Source organism: Haliaeetus albicilla, chromosome 23 (genome assembly GCF_947461875.1).
Source record: "Haliaeetus albicilla chromosome 23, bHalAlb1.1, whole genome shotgun sequence".
Classification (NCBI taxonomy): domain Eukaryota; kingdom Metazoa; phylum Chordata; class Aves; order Accipitriformes; family Accipitridae; genus Haliaeetus; species Haliaeetus albicilla.
Genome location: NC_091505.1, coordinates 23,291,629 through 23,313,683, shown reverse-complemented (window position 1 = coordinate 23,313,683; position 22,055 = coordinate 23,291,629). Strand labels below are relative to the sequence as shown.

Here is a 22,055-nt window from a genome sequence, read left to right as displayed (position 1 = left end):
TAAGGGCACCATTTCATTACTTTTCATCAGGTAAGTTCTCTTCTTTGAATGGTAACCATCTTTGATGCTCACATTTGCTAGAATATTTTAACCGAATCAATTACCAGAACAATAGAAGGTTAGTATTTAATGTAGCAACAAGAGGAAATGAAGTTACTCTTAAAATTTGTAGCATCCTATTTATTGTGGAAGCTAAGAGACAGTAAAGCCTATTTAAGTGAAAACTTTTAAATGTGTGTCATTTATGTTGTATTGTAGACAGTTTTGCCATGACGTAGTCTCTGGCTTGAGTGTGGGTTAACTGTGGCAATGTTTTATTCAAAACACTAACACGTTGTAGAATGTACTAGCTGCAAAATCAGGAATAGTGCTTACCATTCTTTAATTTTCAGCCCTATGATCATTACAGTGACCATTATGAAAATTCATGTACTGATTTAGTGATCCACTTTTGACTTTATATAGGCTGTCAGTACCTTCATATGCTTGATAGTTTGGAAATAAATCTTTGCCATTAATAATCTTACTGTATGTTCACCATGTTCCTGCGGCAGGTTGATTCTCCTTTGGATACAAGGAATGTTTTGGATAACGGGAATGCTTAAGAGAAAAGAAGAAGAAGTAGTTGTGTAGATCTTCATGGTCCTGCTGCAGGGAAACTGTCTTTCTGATCTTAGGTTAGGTAACTAGTCCTATTACATGCAAGCAGGTGATAAACAAGACTCCTGAGATATTTTAACATTACTCTGGTATCATCAATCCCCTCCAAACTTATTAGTTATTACCAGGGTAACTTGGTCACTTAAGGGTTTTTTGCCTGCTTCAAGTGGCAAATCATCTATTACCTGTAGTAGAAATCGCATGGTGAAAGATGATAAATGATCCTGTATATGGATACACCAGGGGGATACGTGAAGGAAGGAGGTAGCAAAATGCGTCCCCTGAACATTTTAAAGTTTTCTTAGAAATGCACACTGTTAGAATATACCTATGTTATAGCCCATGTGGTTAAACAGACCCAGCAGACTTCCTGTCTTACATGTGCAACAGGCATTTCAGTTTTGTAGCCGTTCTCTGAAGTCACATGCGATTAAATATATTACTGTATGCCTAAAGTAGTGATATTAAAACACAAACATTATACTTACAAAAAATAATCTGTTTCCTATTTAGTTATTCAGAAAGCATATACTCAAAGATTTTTCAAGTGCAGATTTCTGCACTTATAAACAAATACACATTAATTTTAAAACATACACTTTTGTAACTTTAAGATGAGAAACTGTTTAACTGTGGGAAAACTTCTCCATCATAAAGCTTGGTTTAAAGTAAAAAAAAAAACAGTCTGAAGATTTTATTTTTAATCCTGAATCACTTGCTACTAAAAGACATATTCATTTCCAAACCTCAGAGGAATAACCAGTGTTGTAAATCAAGTTAGGTAAAGCTATGTAAGAATGGTATTAAAGAAAGTTTTGATGACAGTTCATTCTTCTGAAATTCTGTATTCTATATTGTAATATTTGTCCTTTACACTTAAACTCCCTTTCAAATACTAACATTCTTGCAAACATTGACATTCTAACAAATTTTTAGCTCCCTTCTTGTTTTAAAGAGCTTTGATCACAATTATACAGCAGCTGAAACTATTTTATAAGTGCAGATGCAAGTTGCTTTAAACATGATCTTTATTGTGAATAACATTTAGTTAGAAACTGAAATAAATTTTCCATTTCCTTTTCCTTAGTTACAGAATGACTACTGTGGTTTACTTCTGTGACTTCTTTTGCTGCAGATACCACTATATTGAGTGCACCAAGGAAGTATAGTCTTTAGTCGTGTTTAATACTATTTGTTTTTCTTCTACAGAGAGCAGGGGACACAGTCAGTGGAGATACTGAAAGGTAATTACTCCTGTTATACTGTATTTAAATATATACATAATCTATCTATGGATTATATTCACTTTTTACTTTTAGAAATTTAGTTGCAATATTTGCGGAATAAATTTTCAGGGTTTAGTGATATTAGCATTAATATAATTTAGTAAATGTCCTAACTTTCATTTGGTAACATCTAATATAAATATAGATTGCAAAGGTTGAAAAAATACTTCAGATGCATGTTTATTAAAGATTACTGGAGGGGCGGGGAATTTACTACTACAAAGTGGTAGATGTTTTCCCCCATCCTTTTTTTTCCTTTCTTTTTTCTTTTTTTCCTTCTTTTTTCCTTTCTTTTTTCTTTTTTCCTTTCTTTTTTTCTTTCTTTTTTTTACTTTTGAAATTTAGTATTTCAGAATCACTCTGAGGATGAAATGCATAATGCATGTCTAGCATGATTTTTTGAGGTAACGGGCAGAATTTTTCAATGAACATCTACATGCTAATTCAGTCTGTACAAAAAATTACTGTTTATATTTGTGGCTTGTGTTTGATAAATACTAAGAATGGGGACTTCAGTTTGTCCCTTACATTTGAATGTAATCGACTAATTCTGATGAATAAAATAGTGATTTTGTCTTTCTTTCCTTTGCAGTTTATGTGATGAAGTATGTTCATATTCTAGTTGCATCCAATAAGTCATATTAAAAGAATAAGTTTGAAATAACAGATGCCTGGGTATCATAGTACATCATAATTAAGCTTAATTGGAAGCTGTTCGTACAGATAATTAATATTTTATACATTTTTTTCATCCTGTATATGGCCTAGACCTATTTAAGAAGCTAAACCATGCACTGAATATAAAATAATTAATTATATTTAGAGTGTTTTCACCAATCTAAAGGATTTACAATTGATGATTTTCTTCAATGGTATAAATACTACTACATTACAGCTAGAAGTCTGAGGTACAATCTATTAGTTGTTGATCACCAAACACAAGTCACCTCGTGCCTGATTTCTCAGGATTGTCAGCATTTTTACCTTTTTATATGTGTATTAAACATCGTAGTTCATTTCAGAGGCAGTTGCAATGGTAAGAATTTACTGAAGTTTCCCCAGTTGTAGGGTGCTGTGCATGTTTAAAATGGCATTCAACTAAGTTGAGTAGCACTGTTATCACCAATGAAAGTGAGGTAAAGATAGAGTTCAAAAGACTTTTTCTAGGATAAATTTCTACTTCACCTTATAAAAAAGACAGTCTTGTCTCTCCATTGCCGCCATTGTAGTAGTCTGTTACCTCATCAACCATTACCTCAGCTAAATGTAGATTCTTATTTTTACAATAAATTAAGTATAGTCCTGCTTAGTATTTCCTTCCCATTCAGAGTCAAAGCAGTATCCATCTTGTATAAGGCAGGGGTTACACAGGGGGAAAAAGTGTGTCATTCTCAGTCTCATTTTAAGTAACAATTGGATTTCATCTTTTGCCCTTACCACTTGTATTGAAGTTTTAAATCTTACTGTTTTCTGTAAATCTTACGTCTTTACTGCTTTCACTTAGTATCCCAACTTTTTCATGCCAGGTGCTATTGTCCTGTTTTTCCCTCATGCTTCTTTCACCTTTCTTTTTGTCCCTCCCTTTTCTCACCCTTCTTCATTCCAGTATGGTTGCTCCCTCCCTCAGGTCCTTCCTACCTGACTTTCTGCAACAGAAAGAAATTGCAGGCCCCTGCCAAAAAAAAGTTGTACTTCTCACCCCTTTTTTGTCTTCCTTCTCTGCACTCACAGTTTCTTGCAGCCACAAGGAAGAGTTGCAGAGGAATTTTGTTCTTCATAGAGCAAAGCATGCCTAATTATTCTGAGTGGATTGCACATGCTCAGTTTGGCAGGGACATTACAATCCAGATGGAACATCCTTGGTGGACAGGACACAAGTCTCTACTGGACATCTGCCAAGAGATATTTTCCAGGGACATATGACTTGATGAAATTTTGGCAAACTTTCATAGCAAAAAGCTATTCTTTTATATTCTAGCAAAGGCTGTTCTTTTATATTCTAGCAAAAGGCTATTTTATATTCTTTTATAGAATGACTCTCCCTTTCCTAATTCTTCTCCTGCACATTTTAAATTTCAGGTCCAAAACATGACCATATTATATCTTTTCAATATGTTGAAAAATATTTTAAAAGAGTCAGAGTTATATCTTCTTGCTCCTAATAACCTTCTTTTAAGTGATTTAAACAGCTTAAAGCAAAATAAAAATATTTCAGATATTTAACCCAGTTGCCTATCAAGTTTCTGTGGTATGATTGCATCCTTTGTTTAAAAAAAGAAAAAAAGCCCCAAACCAGAAGAAGGATGTTTCTTGCACATAGTAGAATGTACTGCAGGGAATGTATACCGAAAACACAGCAGCTATGTGAGAAATACAAGACTACAGAATGTTACTATGAATATGTAGCTTTTTAAACTCATCAAATGAGCAGAATGTAAAGCAAGTCTAGCAGGTTTTTTTTAGCCTTGAGCAGAATAAAAGCTAGGTATCTCTGCATTACAACTCTGGTTTCTTCCAAACTCTTTTGGCACATCTATGTCACATATTTGGCCCAGCACGATGCACAGGGCTGGACTTTTCACCATCCATGCAGAGCACCCATACCCCTCATTATAAGATACTGTCCATACACACATTAAACTCTGCCCCTATCTGACAGATAATACAGAAAAACCTGAGCTCTACTTTTAAAGCAGTCTTGTGGCTAGAAAAGTAGGGCAGCGACAGGCAAGTTGTGACTCCATGTCTGAGCTGGTGGTGTGATTTAGAAAATTACACTCTGCAATTGGAGGTGGAATCACTGAATGTGTGAGTGGTCTGAGGTTTTGGGAAGGCAAACTAAATTAAATGCTTCCTGAAGAAGCAGCCAATTTGTTTTCCTTTTTACCGGAAGCACTTTACCCTGTTTGTTGTTGTTTCACAGATGAAAAAGGGGTGATGAGTATCTAACATGTAGTCGCTGCTGCAGCTTTTTTGCAAACAAACATCTGACTATGTGTTAGCAGGATTCACTGTGTTCTTTGATCTTCATTTTACCTTAGGATAATTTTTTTTCTAGTAATAGGAAACCTTGACATCTGTGGATTCTAGACATGTGTGCATAATGTAACCATGACATTATTACAGAGACCGTGGGTTTGAAGATCTTACTCTGCTTAGCTGACCACAGAGGTCTGCAAGGGAAAGAGAAGGCAGAAAAGAATTGTATCATCCATGCATTGCACAACTGCTAGCTGAATAAACAAGTTTTATGAGTATTTGCACTTAGTTACCATGTGAAAATGCTGCTCAGGTTCTTTTTCATGACATGTTTTGTCTTTGTAAATACTAATGCTTAAGAATTGTTTTAATCATGTCCACAGTGGCATGCTTTGGAAATTATTTTTTTTAGTTGTGGTTAATGCTGGAGAGGTAAGAAGAGATACATATTTTTAAAATAACTTTTAGTCTTGACATTGCTTTGTCAACCTTGCATGTACAGATACACCTGTATTAGAGTGACTGCAGAACAGTACAGATGCATCTGAGCTAGCTGGCTGTTACTTGAAGTATCAAGTAATAGCCTATAGCATAGTTCTGAGCCAGTAGCTGAACCAGCATGGGACTGAGAAGGGATTTCAAATCTCACTACAAAATACTCAATAATTAATTTGCAGCGAGAATTTACTAGTTGTGACAGGAATACGTTATATAAGCTATGGAGGTTCTAATAACCTAAATATAAATCATGAATCCAGGCAAGGTGGTTAAAAATGCATTCCTGTGACCACATAGATAAATCCAAATTGCTACATATGTGTTCATATGTTCCAGCCATAAGGAAATTTCCCATTGTACCTACAATGCTTTCCTGCACCAATGTATTTTCTAATATGCTGATTTTTTTTTCTCAAGTTAATTATGGTGGCCTTGACCCTGAGCTGCAACCACAGTGCACTTGAAGTAATTCAGATTGTGAGATGTGAAGGTTGAATAGAGCTTTGAATGCTCGTTGCATCTAGAAATTTACATCTTCCAAGTATGAGCTAAGTAAAAAAGAGCAGGATGATAGGTGCCATTTTCTAGTTGTTCTTAGCTGCTGTGGATCAGTAGAGTTGTTACTCATGCTCTCTGTGCTTGGAATCACCATATGCTTCTAAGTATCCAGGTGGCAGCAGGGACTAAGTATATTTTCAAATGCAGGCTTCACTGTTGTCCATAATGTTTAACCAACAGCTTTGAAATTCTCTCTTGATCATCTGTGCTGTGTACTTGAGCTCCTACATTTATGTAACGTTATGAAATGGGCCATCCTGCAAAGGACTAGGAAGAAAAGCTCTCAAAATAGCCTGCTTATGGACTATGCATCAACTTAGCCATTCCACATAGGTCCCCAATCAGAATGCTCAGAGCATTTTGTACCATGACAGAACATGAAATACACTACCCGGTAATTTATACCAAGTTATCTCTGTTCCAGGAGTAAATTCTGGCAAATAGTTGTCTTTTTTTACCTACTGGAAACTCTCATAGATTAAAAAATTATTGCAAATTTGAATAGTCAGATGATAAGCTTGGATTGCTCTGGTCGAATAAAAAAATACAATTCAAAGAAAGATTAGTGTCTAAAATTGTTTAATCAATGGTAAATATATATTAGCAGTTTGTTGTAATTAGAATAATTTTATATTACTTCTAGTTTTTAATCCTATCCATTACTGCCAGAGTAGGAGCTTAAAAAAAGTCAACAATATAGGTTATAACTATTACAGGTACCAAAGATGAGGTGAAAGGTAATTAACACACAAAGTAATTATTCTTGTTTCTAGACTTGATTCATTCATTGGGATTTATTGTTTGTATCCTGTCACCTGTGGAGAAGCCAAAATGATAGCAATCTAATAAGTTACATCAGTTTGTTCTGATACAGTTATAACTTTCATTTAGTGATGGATTTAATGACCCTGAAGGTAATAGAGAATTGGAATGTTATAATTAAAAGCACTAATAATGTGTAAGAGCTCTTTTATTTTGCCTTCTTTCTGAGCATTGCTTATGTGATGAAAGGATGCTTAATTTGTATGCAGCTGGTTTAAATCAGTCCTCATTTTCAGTAGATGTTCTATAAATTTTACAAGCTAAAATGCCATTCCTTACTAGAGTTTATGGGACAATTAAAGATGTGTTGTTATCTTTCTATGGCAGAAAATGAAACATGTACCTCAAAAGGAAAAGAGGAATGAGTATCAACATGGGGGTGGTACTCACAGTTGCACTTGCTTAGTGATATTTGCTTTGTGAAGAAATAGCAAGTCACTTCTGTTCACTATAAAAGGAATTTTTGTATGAACAGAAAGTGCAGGATACTCAGAGTTCTGGTGATGCTCTTAAATGGATATAACCGCTCTGATAGCAAAACTGCAGAGATGAGTGCAGCTACGTTATTGATTTCACATATTCAGTATTTGGTAGGTGACAATTCTCAGCATTTGTTAGAAATCTTTTAGCAGGTATGTCTTTACATTCTGATTCTTACAGCTTTTATCAAATACATTAAACTGGAATATAGTACTTCTGCTGCCCTCCATACTTCTAGATTTTTCCATTCTAATTTGTTTTCTAGAGCTTCTTTATTGCTATTTTCTAATCATACAACACTGTTCCTCATTTTAAATCCTGATTACAAATCTTATCACTAGCCTTGCACTTCATTTGCATGTCCTTTAAGATGCGAGTTGGAAGTTACCACACTTACTCGAGTCCTTTAAAATCTCAGTGTTTTGCTTCCACCTAGGTCAAAGTCATTTCCATCTTTTTTTAGCTCATTCTTGTCAACCTTTCTACTTTAGCTCTAAGTTCAGCATCATCATTCTGACTGAATACTGAGTCAATATGCATCTAGTACTGAGACTAGAGTTAGATTGTATTTAACCTTGATCTGTGCTTGCTTCTTAGTACCTGTATTTCTCTAATTCTCTGTTTGCTTACAACATATAATTTAGTCAAAGTTCTGCAGAATGGATAAGGAGGGAGGCAACCTTTTTATCCATAGAAAATCCAATATATGATACACATAGCTAAGCAGAGCATATCAGAATTCACAATAGACATTGCTAAAGCCCTTTACATTTCTGTCAAATAGGAATACCTCAAAAATCCATTTGAGTAAAGTTGTATGATAGAATAAGTATTTTAGAATGAGCTTTATTACAAAATTAAATTTAATTTAAAGTATTGCAGTTATTTGCTTAGTATTTTGCCTTTCTTTGTCATAATATGCAATGAATGTTTCTGCAAAAGTCCTGAAATAATTGTTTGATTTGTTATTGTTTTTTTAAATTGGTATAAGTTACTCCTAAGTGATTGGTCCTCCTTTTTGTGGGTTCTGCAGTTTGTTACAAAAACAGTATTATACATGAACAAGAAAACAAGCGTTTAGTAGATGATCAACTGTTTTAATTGATTTGAGAAATATTGGTCCAGGCCATTATAACCGTATCACTGCACGTGCCTCTCCTGCCCTGCCCCCCTCCCCTCATTCTTTTCCCTTTCACTTCTGTAACAACTGTTTTCCTAAAAAGAAAGGTGAGGAATAACTCAACCAAATATGATACAGATTATTTCAACCAGAAGAGACAACATGCTAAGGTTCCTCTGTGTCTAAATTAATTGGTTCCGTCACTTTCACACAGATAATTTACTTGTCTAAAGAGAAGAAGAGATCAGTATTTCTTCTTCTGTCATCTGTAGATCTGAATATCTGAGGAATAATTAGATTCAGGGAGGAGTATTTGATAGACATAAAATCTTTAAAAAACAAACCCACCAAACAAACAAACAATAAAACTCCTGCAGACTGTTGAAAACTGTTCCCAAATAAAAAAAATTAAGCTAATTGTACATTAGAACACCTATTCCTGACTTTTCATAAGATGCCAACTTTTGAAGAGCTTTCAAAAGCTTGATTGCAGACTGCTTCTATAACTTTACAACACTTTTGCTGGTAAGAGTCTGATTAGTGTAAGGAGATGCATTATTGTGTTTGCATGGGAGCAAATAAAACTTGACTAAGGACTTTTTAAATAAAAACACAGATGTATTATTCATATTGTATATTGGCTGAGAGGAAGAATGGAAGCATTGAAACTGACACTTTCCAGATGGGTCAAAGCCTTGATTAAAGAAACAGACCAGAAATCAGGGGGGAAATGCCCAGCAGGATTGAAGTGCATTTATGGCATTCTCATGGGCAGACAGAAATGGAGCATTAATGACAAAATCTGCCTTGCAGCAGTTTGGGCGTCTGTCCATTCCTTTACCAAATGCTGTAAGCCGAACTTTTTTTGTTTTTCAGTTGTTTCTTTCAATCCTTGTGATCTACAGACAGCTCAGAACTTCTAAGTCTTGCCTATTAACTTTTATGATTTTAATTTTAATGTTATGCATCTCATCTTTTCACTGCAGTCTGGAAATTTCCTTTCACTCAGGACTGATAGATGCTTTTAACTGACAATGCAGTAGTTGTTTCTCCTCGTAAATTTGATTTCTCATAGCAGTGGAAATCATCAAATGAGAAAATGCCACTTCCTGTCTTGCTGACTTAAGACATATTATTATGACCAACAGAATTGGGGAATATGTTAAAAATGTCCACTATCCTTTTATTCCTCTTTAATTTTCCCCCTGAATTCCTTTCCATTCTTGCACTCCTTTTCTATTTATACGACATATGCAAGAGTATTCACATTTTTAAGGTTTTCCCACTTCTCCTTTTTCTTACTTTTTGGAAACCTGAGGGGAAATTGAGTGTCTAAGAATTTCTGTGCTAGATCAGAAAAAGTTGACCCTGATTCAGTGTCCTGTTTCCATCAAGGGCTAATACTGTTTGTAACTGTATAAGAAAAGGCCTCTGGTGATGCTTCCCTGCTTTGTTCTCTAGCCTTTAGAGAACTCCAGGAGAAAGCTCAGAAACACCATAGATAGTATTTTTGCATTTTAAAGTCTGTGTAAATTTTTGGTATCCATGGCATCCTCTAGCAAAATGTTGTGGAACTCTTTGCTGCAGGATACTGTGAATACCAAAAATTTTAATTGTGTTTTAATGAATGAAGGTTCAAACCAAAAGCAGCTAACTGCTAATTTTATATAACTTATATAGCCCCTTTATTGAAGAAGACATTGAATATTTATTCTCTTTCCTCTCTTCAGAACACTCTTGAGTTCATAAACCTCCACAGCATTGCCCTCAGTTGCCTTGAGAGAGGGTTAGATGAGTTTCTTTTCAGTTTCCCTCTGTCCTCTTTGATGCTAAGGAATCAGAACTGTACACTATTAAAAATTTTGGAGGACCACTACTATGCCTGTACCTACCTAACAGCCTCCACTATTTTCGTGTTTCAAAAGGATTTAGGAATACAACTGTTACTAACTATGTAGAGACAAATTATTTTATGCATAGTATTTATATGAGAAAGGTATGCAGAAAATGTCCCCTTAATAAGCGAAAAATTCATGAACAGGCCTACTGAACAGGGACCGTCTCAGACTTTTTCCTTTCTAACCTAAAAAGTTTTGCAGTAATTGTGTCAGGACACTAATCACACATCTTCAGAAAAGTGAAATTTTGCCTGGACCTTCTCCAGGGATTTAGAACTTAAAGGAGCTCTCTGCAATAGCCTTTCTGAGAACTAACCAGTATACCAGTTCCTCTAGTGCAGGGATATTGATGTTAAAAAGCATAATGACTAAACATTAGCCACAGTTGGAGTATACATCACAGTTACTTTGGGAAAGTTTACTTGGTGTTCATTTTGTTGCTAAGAGTTTCCATTCTTTACATCAGGATTGCCAAGAAGTTACTGTTAGGATATCAGTACTGCAAGAATATTACAGTTTTTCTGATGATCTGACGTTTCTAGTTAAATGCTAAATAGCTGTTCCAGAATATGAAAGAGGAGGTGCTGGGGAAAGAACAGAACAAAAGAAGATATTAGACTTTCTCTGTACCTGGCAAACATATCTGACGGTCATGTCAAATTTGGCCTGATAGTTACATACTTATTAATGTCTGAGTGTTTATACATGTGCTTACATATTGCTAAAGTTAAGATACCCAAAAAGTAATTCAAAGGAAGACACAGACTAAACAATTTGGGTTATCCTTGATTTGATTCTGTAATGACATGGGAAAGAACCAACTTCGCAAAATATGGAACATGTATGAATCTTCCCTAAAGGTCAGAATATCAGTTCAAATACATATCTGTAAGCTGTTACATTTTAAAATGCAAATTACTCTTAAAACAAAATTGCTAAATTATTTATTTGTACTTCTACCTTTTTTCTGTTTAAAAATACTACTTCTTTCCCATTTTAATCTGGACACTAGGAATCCACTATACCTGCATTAAATGTTGATGCTGAAAGTAATGCAGAAATAAGAGTTAGCCCTGCAACAAAGAACCAATGATTTATATGTTCTAAGACTATGGTCGCTAGGAGGGAGGAATTGTGTTGGTTGCTTTTGAATATTCGCTGATCAGCGTTGCGTATTTTTAGGCCAGTGATTGAATCAGAACCAGATATTCTCAGATGATTTATGTGTTCTTAAGTCAGAATATTAAGAATGGGTTTGTGTTTCTTAGTAACATTAGCACTGTTCATTGAAAACAATGGTTAAATTTCCAAAGGGCCTCCTGTTTTCAGTGCTGTATTTTAAATAACTTTGATACATGATTACTTCCATAAGCATACATTTGGAAATGCATAGATTCTGAGTGTATATGCACTACTTACTCAGCTTTAATTTTTTTCCTGCAGTTTTTTGATATCTATCTTCCTCTCTGTCCTAGGTATGCAAGTTCTGCCATTGACCATCAAGGAAGCACATCCATGAGGAAGGTAATGATTTATAAATGGACTTTAAAAAACCAAAAAATTCCCAACAGTTCAATTAATTGTCATATTTTTAAAAGATACTTAAGATATCACAAACCTTGAAATTTGTCTATATTATGAAACATCTGAAAATAAAAAGCTAGGAATAATTTCCATTTTCAGAAAACTGGCTGCTCCAACCACAGCAGGTCAATGTGTATGCTGTACTTTTGGTTAAGTTTAGTAGGAACCTTAGTATTTATTCTAAAGTATGTACAAGTTTTAGGAGAAGAATCATAGAAAATGTCTAGGTTGGAATGGACCTCTGGAGGGATGGTTGCCCTGAAGGTAAAGAAAATTTTTAAGACTCTTAAAATATTTAAATGTATGAATCCTATGACAGGGAGATATGGGACTAAGATTTTCAAGATTTTTGTGGTACCAATTTTGAAGGTCTTAGATTGAAAAGATCTAGACATTCTTATATTATTTAGTATTTTGGAAATATTTCATGCAAAGGACAAACAACAGAACCTTCATTTATAGAATCCCTGTTTCTTCATTCTGACTTAACACTTTTTTCACTAAGTAGGTGCTAAATAACTTTTGAAAGTTGCCAGGTGTCATTCTGCCTCCGAAATATTTACAAAGTGAGGCTAAAGACCAGTGACAACAGCGGAAGATGTATGACTAAATTTTCTGCAGTTTGTGAAAACCTGCAGTTGTGTATACTGGTACGCAGCCCCTGTCTGCCAATCCCTACCTTGCCTGCTGCCGCCACTGGGAAACACTTCGACCTGTGGCTGTTCCCTGGGATCCTGGAACTGCAAATAATCTAATACACATAATCTGAGGAAATCAGCACTATGTGCCCTATGATTTGGGTACTTTGCTAGCGAAGGCACTGATGCCTGTGTTTGGAATTTGTTAATGTTTTTCCTTAAAAACTCCTAAGGTTCAAAATAGTAGAGGTACATGCAACCAGTTTTGCATTAATAGGCTTGGTTCCCTTCCTCCTGACAGGTAACTGAATCTCTAGTCTCCAGGGCATTTTTTAAACATAGCATAACTTCATTTGGTGATTCTATGACAGCACTCCTACTACTACGCTGTGATTATGTTGAGGGCTCATTAATTTAGCTTCATGTAGCACGGATTCAATTCTATCTTTCTTTGGGGTTTTTTTTTTCATGGTGTGCTTCTTTTTGGGTAGGGCTGGGAGGGCGTGCATTTTGTCTAACATCCTACTTTGTGTTGTGGTTTTGAGATGGGACTTTAAATGCTGACAACCACAGTATGTTCTCACATCATCTGTCTGTTTCCCATAGCAACTCTGAGTCATTTTGAAGTTGCAAGTTCTGACTGTTTTCTTACAGTGTTTACCACAAAGTTAATTATATAGTAGTTTCTTTATCTCTCAAAATATGAAGCTTGAATTTTGTAAGTTAGCAGTGCTAATTAAGTACTGATTCCCAAGGTATCACAAACCTTTCGCTTTCTCTAGTTTTCTTGCTTTGAATACATTGTATGTGTGCATAAACAAAACACAGTAAGACTAATTAACTTATGTTTTCAGAAGAGCTAATATTTTCAGCTCTCCTTGATTTGTTGTGCTTGTATTTTCATTATTTTTAAAACTTTTATATTAAATGAGGCATACCTGTTTCTGATGAGTATCCTAATGTGTATATCCTCCAGTTGTTCCCTTTTTCCTGCAGCTCTTTACATTTCATCACATGTGAAAACTGTAATTTAGTTATAGGGTTTTATTCCATCACTCTATTTTTTTAGCCTAAATTGTGGACAAATTTGGTGATCTCTTTTTCAGAAACAGATACCTGCTCTGTCCTAATGCATTTTTATGCAGAAAGAGGAACATTGAACAGATTGTTTCAATCACAGTCACCACAGTTGGCACGAGACGACTGACCAATACTGCTGCTGTGGCTTGCAGTACATCGATAAAAAAACCCAGTGTTGCTGTGCATCTTTAATACTTTCTCACAGACTTACTTTTGGGGTTTCATTTTCTGACTTTTTTGCTACATTTCCTATAGCACAGGAGCAAGCATTAATCTTTGTCTTCTCTAGTGCTCAAAACAAAGAGATAAATTTGCAGCTATCAAGTTAAATGGAAAATATGTACTGTCTTATGGTGATACAATGCACATACACTTACAGAGCTTGTCACCTGTCAGAATTACAATATTTTTGTGAAGCATTCGTATACTGCAACTGACTGGGAGAGCAGTCTGAGATAAACAGAACACAGAAAGCTGGTGTTCAAGTCAGTGCTCTCAGGAGTCAAGAAGTGCTGATTTCTGCAGGTCACTAGAAAATGTTCATGCTGTTCAACGCTGTACACTGGCTAAATTGCAGAAGGGTTACAAATAGGTCTGTGCATGTGCAAAATTCCTCTCCCCTCCTCCACTTTTATTTAAAATAAAACTTTGCCTCTCACATAGTTGGAGTCCTGTTTTCAGCTGTTGCTTTTCTATAGTGCTTAAGCTGTAATCCTTCATTATCTTAAATATTAATTTAAATAATTTTTTATTTTAATTATAATCCTCGGTTATCTTAAATTTTAATATTGTGACATTTAAACACTTATTTAACATTGTACCACAGTTGTTGATAAGGACTTTTGAGCCATGTGTTTGCTTTTTGACCGCATGCTGAGGAGCTGCCCTAAGGTAGGGTAAGCAGTCAGATGATCTCTGGGAAAAGGTAATTATCTGTAGTCATACCACCAGTTAAGGTAGCATGGAGATATCCCCGTCAGTGACTGAGGCGCCCTTCTTCTAGGCCCTCTACTGAGCTGACTGTTTTCTGTCACAAAGGAAAAATCAAAAAAATTAAAAAGATGGCCCTTTCTATGCTACCCTGTGCCTGGATCTGCTGGTTTATCACGCTGTGAATGTCTGCTGTTTTTTCTACTGGTAATGGCAGCATCAGTTAACAATCAAGCAGCTACTTCGTCATGTTGACCTGTAATTTTTCACTTACCATTTACATGTTTGAGGTAAATCCTTACCATCTTTTGAGTAGTATCCCTGTTTTTAAAAGGTCTAAATAATGAGATGCTTTTAGGTTTTTCTTAAGAATCTGTAATGATTTTATAATGTGGCCACAAAAGAAAGAATTTATTTTTTTTCTCCGCAGAGTTATTCTGTCAACCTACCAACCTAACAAACTTAATTGTTTCCTATGGTTGGAAACAATTAAAGCATGTGACTTCAACATGTAATTGAACACGTGACTTTATACATTAACTGTATAATATTTGTGATGGATATTTCTTTCTGAATGAATATTTGTATAACTATCATCTCATGTATACTTACGACAAACTTCCAAGTATTGTTCATTTTATTAGGTCACTCATATGAGTTTATAGCCTTCATTTTCAAACTACTGCATAACCGTTCATGCAAAGAATCCTTAATGATTTGATCGCTATTGTAATTAATAACTGAAAAGAAAAACGGGATTTTAATTTGCAGATTTAGGACTGTGTTGTTTTCTTTATGATGTTCATAACAGTAGGAAGAGAAAAATGACAAATATGAGATCCTATGATAACTGATCCTAAGATAACCATGGAGATGGTAGTGAATGCCAGCTGTTTCATGTTACTACTATTACCTGCATTGTTTTTTCATAATTGTTTTTTTTCCTTACAGTCATTCCATTACGCCTCCCTCAGGGTAAAAAGCAGAAAATGGTCAAAAGGTAACTTACTTGAGTTAACATTTTGAAACTACAAAATGAGACTTCCTCTATGATAATAAGTAATCTGGATCAAATGCCAAAGTTCAACTTAATTCAAATATTTCTAAATTTGTTAGTAAACACCAAAGTAAAATACCAAATTAAAATATCACATAAATGTGTTATAAGGTATAATATGGCTAGAATCAGTGGTAAAATTTCCTCTGACTTAAGTAGAAGAAAGGTAATACCTGTATATTTTGCCATTTCTTTCTGCTCTCTTTCTTTATCTATTCATGGCCTCTTTGAGACTGTTAAAACAATGAACTTATGAAAAATAGTTACAGCATAATAAACTCTTCTGAAAGTACATGACCAGCGAGCTCTTTTTAGTCTGTTTCTTGGTTTAGTCTCCTTTCTATGAAAATTTTCCTTTTATTGTACTATACGTTTTTAATACTTATAAACCTGACCAGGACACAGCACAGTATCTTACTCTAAAAAGAGCAAAATGTTAAGAACTTGGTTGTGGAAAGTTGCAGAGCAAAGGATGGTGTTTTGACGTTACCTAAATTTCTTCACTGTTTCACCGCTATAGGACAAATATAATTCTTGTAGCAATATAAATTTGTTTTTTCACAGAAAATTGTCTAATATTTTAAGGAAATTTGCTACAGTGTCTTTTTCAGGAAAAATTATACATAATTAAGAAAAAATTTGTTCTTATTGGTATTTACAAGGTATACTAAAATTTTAAGCCTTTCAATTAAGATGTATTGAAAAAACAACAACAACAAAACCTTTCCCTGGTGCTGTGCCTTTAAACAGGATGCAGTAACATTAAAATATTGTAGTGCAGTTAAATTCAGGATAGAAGAAATGTAAGCATGTGCATTTTTATGGAAGTGGATGATCTTTCTTTTTTATTGACTATAAATATTGACTATAAAAATTGAGTTAAAAAATTCCCAGAGTTTGACAGGCCTTCTATTGCTAAAAGTAGTAACAGAAGGTATACAGAATAGGTAGTGTTTACATCTGTAGACAGATTATGTCATACTCTGAGTTTCAGATTGAGGGCTAAAGGAATACGGTTTTCCTTTGGAATGATGATGCCCATCTTAATCAGATAAAAATGCAGCCGTAAGAGCAATGAACCCTCTACAGATTAAATAAAGCACTACCTAAACCAGGCCCTTTTTATTTTGTATTCATGCTGGAAACAGAATTTCAGACCATTGTTGAATTTGGAAACTGTTCATTCAATCTCCTCTCCCTGAAACTGGAGAGGATTTGGCTTGAAGGATTTCAAATCGAATCATCGTTAAAAATTAGTAGTGTGTTTATATTGAGAAGAATAGTTCTTTCATTCTTTCATTCAGTGAGATGTCTCACATTATTGTCGCATTCCCAGGGAGCTCTCTAACAAGTGGGAGCAGAAGACGAATTTCCTGCAAAGACCTGGGGCATGGAGATTGTGAAGGCTGGCTATGGAAGAAGAAGGATGCCAAAGGTTATTTCACACAGAAATGGAAGAAGTACTGGTTTATTCTGAAGGATTCATCCTTATACTGGTACACAAACCAGAATGTAAGTATACTCTATGTTTGAAGAAAGCCAAAATTAAACCTTAAGCTTTATAATTCTTCTGAATAAAGTCTATTTTTACTACATGGTAGGATATGTTAGTGAACTGCCACTTTAATTGCCAGGTCCGGCTTGCTCTAGCTGGAAATATTTCAACTGAAATTATTTTTTAAAGTCTCCAAAGTCCACGTCCAAGCTTAATAAAATAGCAGATGTTCATGGCACTCTTAAAGAAATGCATACATCAGTAGTTAATACTTTTCCACAGATACTATTTATTTGGACTAACACAGTGTTCACATGCAGCTCTCCTTAGTTTCAGTTGTATGTGGGGATGTATACAGTGTAACCATTCGTGTTAGTTAAGCATTATGTGAAGCAGATGTGAAAATCTGAATTTGTAGATGTCTTTATCTGAAAGTTATTCTTATATAGATGTTCCTTTTGCTTTTTGCTGAATTAGTCTGGAGTTTGCAGTTTCTCATGTAAAACGCTGTTCTTAGCGAAATGTTATTGAAAACTACTGGGCCTACGCTTGTGCAATCTGCATATATGTAGGAAAAAATAATGGAGGGGAGAAGCCAAAAATCGTTAGACTGCTATTCTTCCATTTGTATGCATTGAGCCTCAGTGCCTGATCTAAACTGTCTGTACAGCCTGCTTTGATTGCTGATATTTTAGAACATATTTTCCATTTTCTTCAAGAGGACAGTTTCACTAGCATAATTATCCTCAGTTTTATTATTTTCTTGTCAGCTCAAAACAGTATGGTTTCAGGCTGTGGATGATAAAGGCCTTCAGGTTTTGTGTTGTACATTTTGTTTGTCTGACATTGTTACATGCAAGGTGGTAGTCATTATGTGTCCCACTGATTTTCAGTCTGTTGTTTACAGCCAAGCCATAATTCATAGTACACTTGCTAATACTTTTCAAAAATCTGACTGGTGTTAATATGTCTCCTTGCTTTTCCTGGTAAATTACTTCAAAAGAAGCAAAAAGTGACAAGAGATACTTTCCAGTTATTACTTTTCCATTTAATCACTGGTGAGCTCACTGTAGGAACGTCCTCAATTATTATAAGCAGGGCAGATGGTCTGCGCAATTGTGACTTTAAAAGGAGGCATCCACAAAACAGTTTTAAAATATAGACTATATGCTGAAGAAACTGACAATTCTTCTCTGTAGTTGTTGGTCCTGAATGCTATTTTAGGTGCTGTATTTGGTGCTGAAAGGTTTTTTGTAATCTTCAGCAAAGGGCAATTAGGATGGCTGCAGCTCCTTTAAGAAACTGTCAGTTTAGTTACTTCATAAAAGTTAATGACATTGTATGATGAAGTAAATATTTTTATTTTTTTTAATTTTTTTTTAAGCAAAAACATTATGGGGAACCTATGTTCAGTATTTCAGTTGATTGGATGGTTGTTCTTAGTTTAAGACCCAAATGGCTACTGCTCACTTCTCTCTTCTTTAACTCTGTGTTGTTCTTCACCATCACTTTCTCTTCTCTTTTGATAGGATGAAAAAGCAGAAGGATTCATTAGTTTACCTGAGTTCAGAATAGATAGAGCAACTGAATGCAGAAGAAAACAGTAAGTAATCTGTCAGTTATGTTTATAAATTAAGGGATCACTCTTGGAAGTATATTATATATAGTACTGAAAATTTGCAAAGTCCAGAGAAGGAAGTTACACAGAAAACCTCAAAATCTGTAAATAATACATAATAGATCCCCTTAAGCTTTAGTGTTTCTCTTTCTTATAAAAGATAGAACTTAATGTAAATTCCATAAACTGTCTTACAAAGAATTGGATAACTCTTTGGTCAGCTTTCCAGTTAGCCCAGTTACAACTTCAGTTAAATAAGTAAAGCAAAAAATCATGAATGTGTTAGCCAAGAGATGAAACTTTCTTAGGTTCAGCTTGGTCATCTTGATAAGAATCAAGTGTGCAAGAAACAATTACCATAGGAAATACTATCAACAAGGGATGGTGAATATAATCTCCATTTTCTCCTTTATGGAGGAAGCTTACTTACCCAATATTGTGTTATTCTCAACTGCTAAAATATTTAGGTTCCGTATGCAAAATGAACATTGCATTATTGCTTATGTGCATATTGCTACTACTGCATTATGCTCCCAGTAAAAAGCATATGCTAAGCTTTGCCACCCTTAAGGCATATTTAATAACAGACACTCACTGGAAACTGTTTGCAAGGAGTGTTGGGATTGAAATTCATAGCTGTCGAACAGCAAGTTTAACAGAACAATTCTAATGCTTTGAGACTAGCACTTTGCTGGTATCTCCTGAATTATTTGCATGTGTCTTCTGTATGCTGCATCTAGATTTTTAAAACTTGCTGCTACATAGAATAGCATTAAAGATACTGTCTTACTAAAGCTTTCCTAGTTATAACTGAGCATCCTGAATTTTTGTCGTGCTTTTCCTGTGACTAAATGCAGTTTTGTTCTGAGGAATGCAAGTCCTACAACTATAAACTTGTGTACAATAAAAATACAGAAGATGTGAATTACAATAGAGACTACTCATCAGAAAATCAAACCTCTTCAATTGCTTGGTCTTGTCTGGAGGTATTATTACTGTCTGTCTGAGAATTAGAAGACAGTGCATTTATACTTCTATTACTCCTTTCAGCTGAGGGTATCACTATAGAAATTAAACATGAACAGAGCACTAAAAATTCCTCTGAGGAATGAGTAGATATTAATAATGATATTGAACAAAAATACAGGAAAAATAATACCCTTTTGTTAGAATATAAAACACTTAACAAATTTCAGTGAATTAACCAAGATCAAACAGAAGGTCATTGTGCACAGCTAGAAATAGCTTCCAGAGCTTTGCTCTGAGCATTAGAACACATTTCCTCAGAACACTTCTTAGAGAACAATTTCTGTAGGGTATATGCACAGGAAAAAGTCCGATTAACTAAAACTTTGTACACTACTGAAAACTGAGTACCTTCAGGCTTTGAATCCTTTCAAAAAGAGGTAGGTCCAGAGGTAAAAGTCTAATGAAGATGTTAATAGTATTCCCTTTGTTCGCTGAGCTGAATTTCCCTTCGGTTTCTTCCTTCATGCACTATCATTTATATATTTCCCCCATCATAAAAACTACACCTTATATTTGCCACTATTTTACCTGCTCCTGTGAAAACCGCAGAGAAAGTAAGTCCAGCATTACACTCACTCACATTTCGGTGTATCCAGCATACGTGAATGGAGGCCCCTGCTTGTGTTACAGCCAGCTCGAATCCACAGTCTCTGTAATCACACTTCTAAAGCCCTTACCTATCCTCTTCCACGTTGTCTTACTGGGACGGGACTGAGCATGATTGCCATTGCCTGATTCCACTGAAAAGCTAATGGTTCTGGTGAGCCCAGGGACAACCTCCTGTGGTTTGATTCTTGTGCATTCCTTTTACAAATAAAATTAAGGTGATGGTAACCCATTTTGACCCAGCATATTCTGGAAACATTCTAACTCACACTTCATTATTCTCTCTGCTAGGCTAGAGGGAAACTTCAGTTAGGATTTTCTTGCCTCCTTTTCAGAGCGCTAGTTAAAGACAGATTTTACAGGATCATTTCTCGCTTCTTTCCACTTTAGGATATCTTTTTCATTTAATAGTGGGGGTTTAGTGGGTGCTGGAATGTAACCTAAAATTCATTGCAAGCTTGAAATCTGAAAATATAAATCTAGCTGTGTTCTTACTCACTCTTCTGTATGATTGAGTCTATTTTAACATTAAAGCAAAAACCAGTAAAGCAGTTACCTTGACAGTTGATAAGGACAGGGGAAAGAAACCTAGTTCTTTCCTTTTTTTTTTTTTTTTTTTATTTTGGTAGGTTAATTTGTTTTTAAATTAAAGTTGCCTGAAAAATATGCTTAGTATTTTAGTGCAAAAGAAATCCAGCTAAAATCACACTGTTAGATTTCTTTCAGCTCTCTCAAAAGCAAAACTAAGAACGTTTTGGGACTCAGCTTGGATTTTGCCTCAAATTTCTGTTATTTTCAGAGCCATCAATGTGAAATGTTCAAACCTTATTGAACAAAAGAATTTGAAGTCTTACTAGAATAATGAATAGATTTGTCTTTTCCACTGTTCTGTCAGATGGAGAATGCTGTTTTATAGAATGACTGTTACTGATGTCCATAGTATACATTGAATGACATAGCCTTAAGAAAGCTTTCACAAGAGTATATAGTAATTGAATGCATTATTCTGGTTTGATGATTTGCCTCACTAATGCATTTAATGAAGGTACCCTGATTATTATACAAATCATGGCATTATCTCAGAGTGGTTTAGCTCTCCAGGCTATATTTGGATGTAGAATGACCTTGTCCCTGCAAGAGGAGGTTTCTTGCGTTGACACTAAAAAACTTTCCACTGCTTTTAGGCAACACCTGCATCTTCATGATTAAAAATGATCATACTGTATTAGAAATCTTAGTTATTTAAGTTTTTGTGTGATGTGGCATGACATGAATATCATGTTATTTTCAAAGATACTGATAATTATAATGTCCCATGATGAAGTTGATCCACAAGACTAAAGATTAATGGAACTAACGTATATAATTAATCATTGTTAAATAGTGCTTTGCCTGAACTTTCAAAAATCTCTACCTAGTGAAAATTTTCAATGCGTAATTAATGCAAATTTAGGTCTTAAATTTATGAGAGCATGTGCCATACTGTTGGCACTTTGTATTGAAACTGTGCAGTCACAATTCTTTATAAATGTCATTGATGTAGTATAGGTAGACATGAAGTTATATCTTAAAGGTTGCTACACTTTCAGTAATTTTTATTACTTCTTCTGAAATGAACTTGACAGTCTTGGTAGACAGCAACCCAGACTTGAGCCACCAGCAGGCCCTGCAGGAAAGAAGGCTAACAGCCTCCTGGGCTGTGTTAACTGGAGTGCAG

General features: G+C 34.9%; 1 protein-coding gene across 1 annotated transcript in view; it reads left to right on the top strand.

The window, feature by feature from the left end:
* Positions 1–22,055, top strand: part of LOC138690753 (connector enhancer of kinase suppressor of ras 2-like) — a 212,728-nt gene that overhangs the window by 170,455 nt on the left and 20,218 nt on the right. The window contains exons 14-18 of the mRNA XM_069811546.1: positions 1,870–1,904; positions 11,777–11,825; positions 15,485–15,533; positions 16,927–17,102; positions 18,615–18,688. Coding sequence (XP_069667647.1) covers positions 1,870–1,904; positions 11,777–11,825; positions 15,485–15,533; positions 16,927–17,102; positions 18,615–18,688 — 383 coding nt within the window. The remainder of the gene's footprint in view (positions 1–1,869; positions 1,905–11,776; positions 11,826–15,484; positions 15,534–16,926; positions 17,103–18,614; positions 18,689–22,055) is intronic.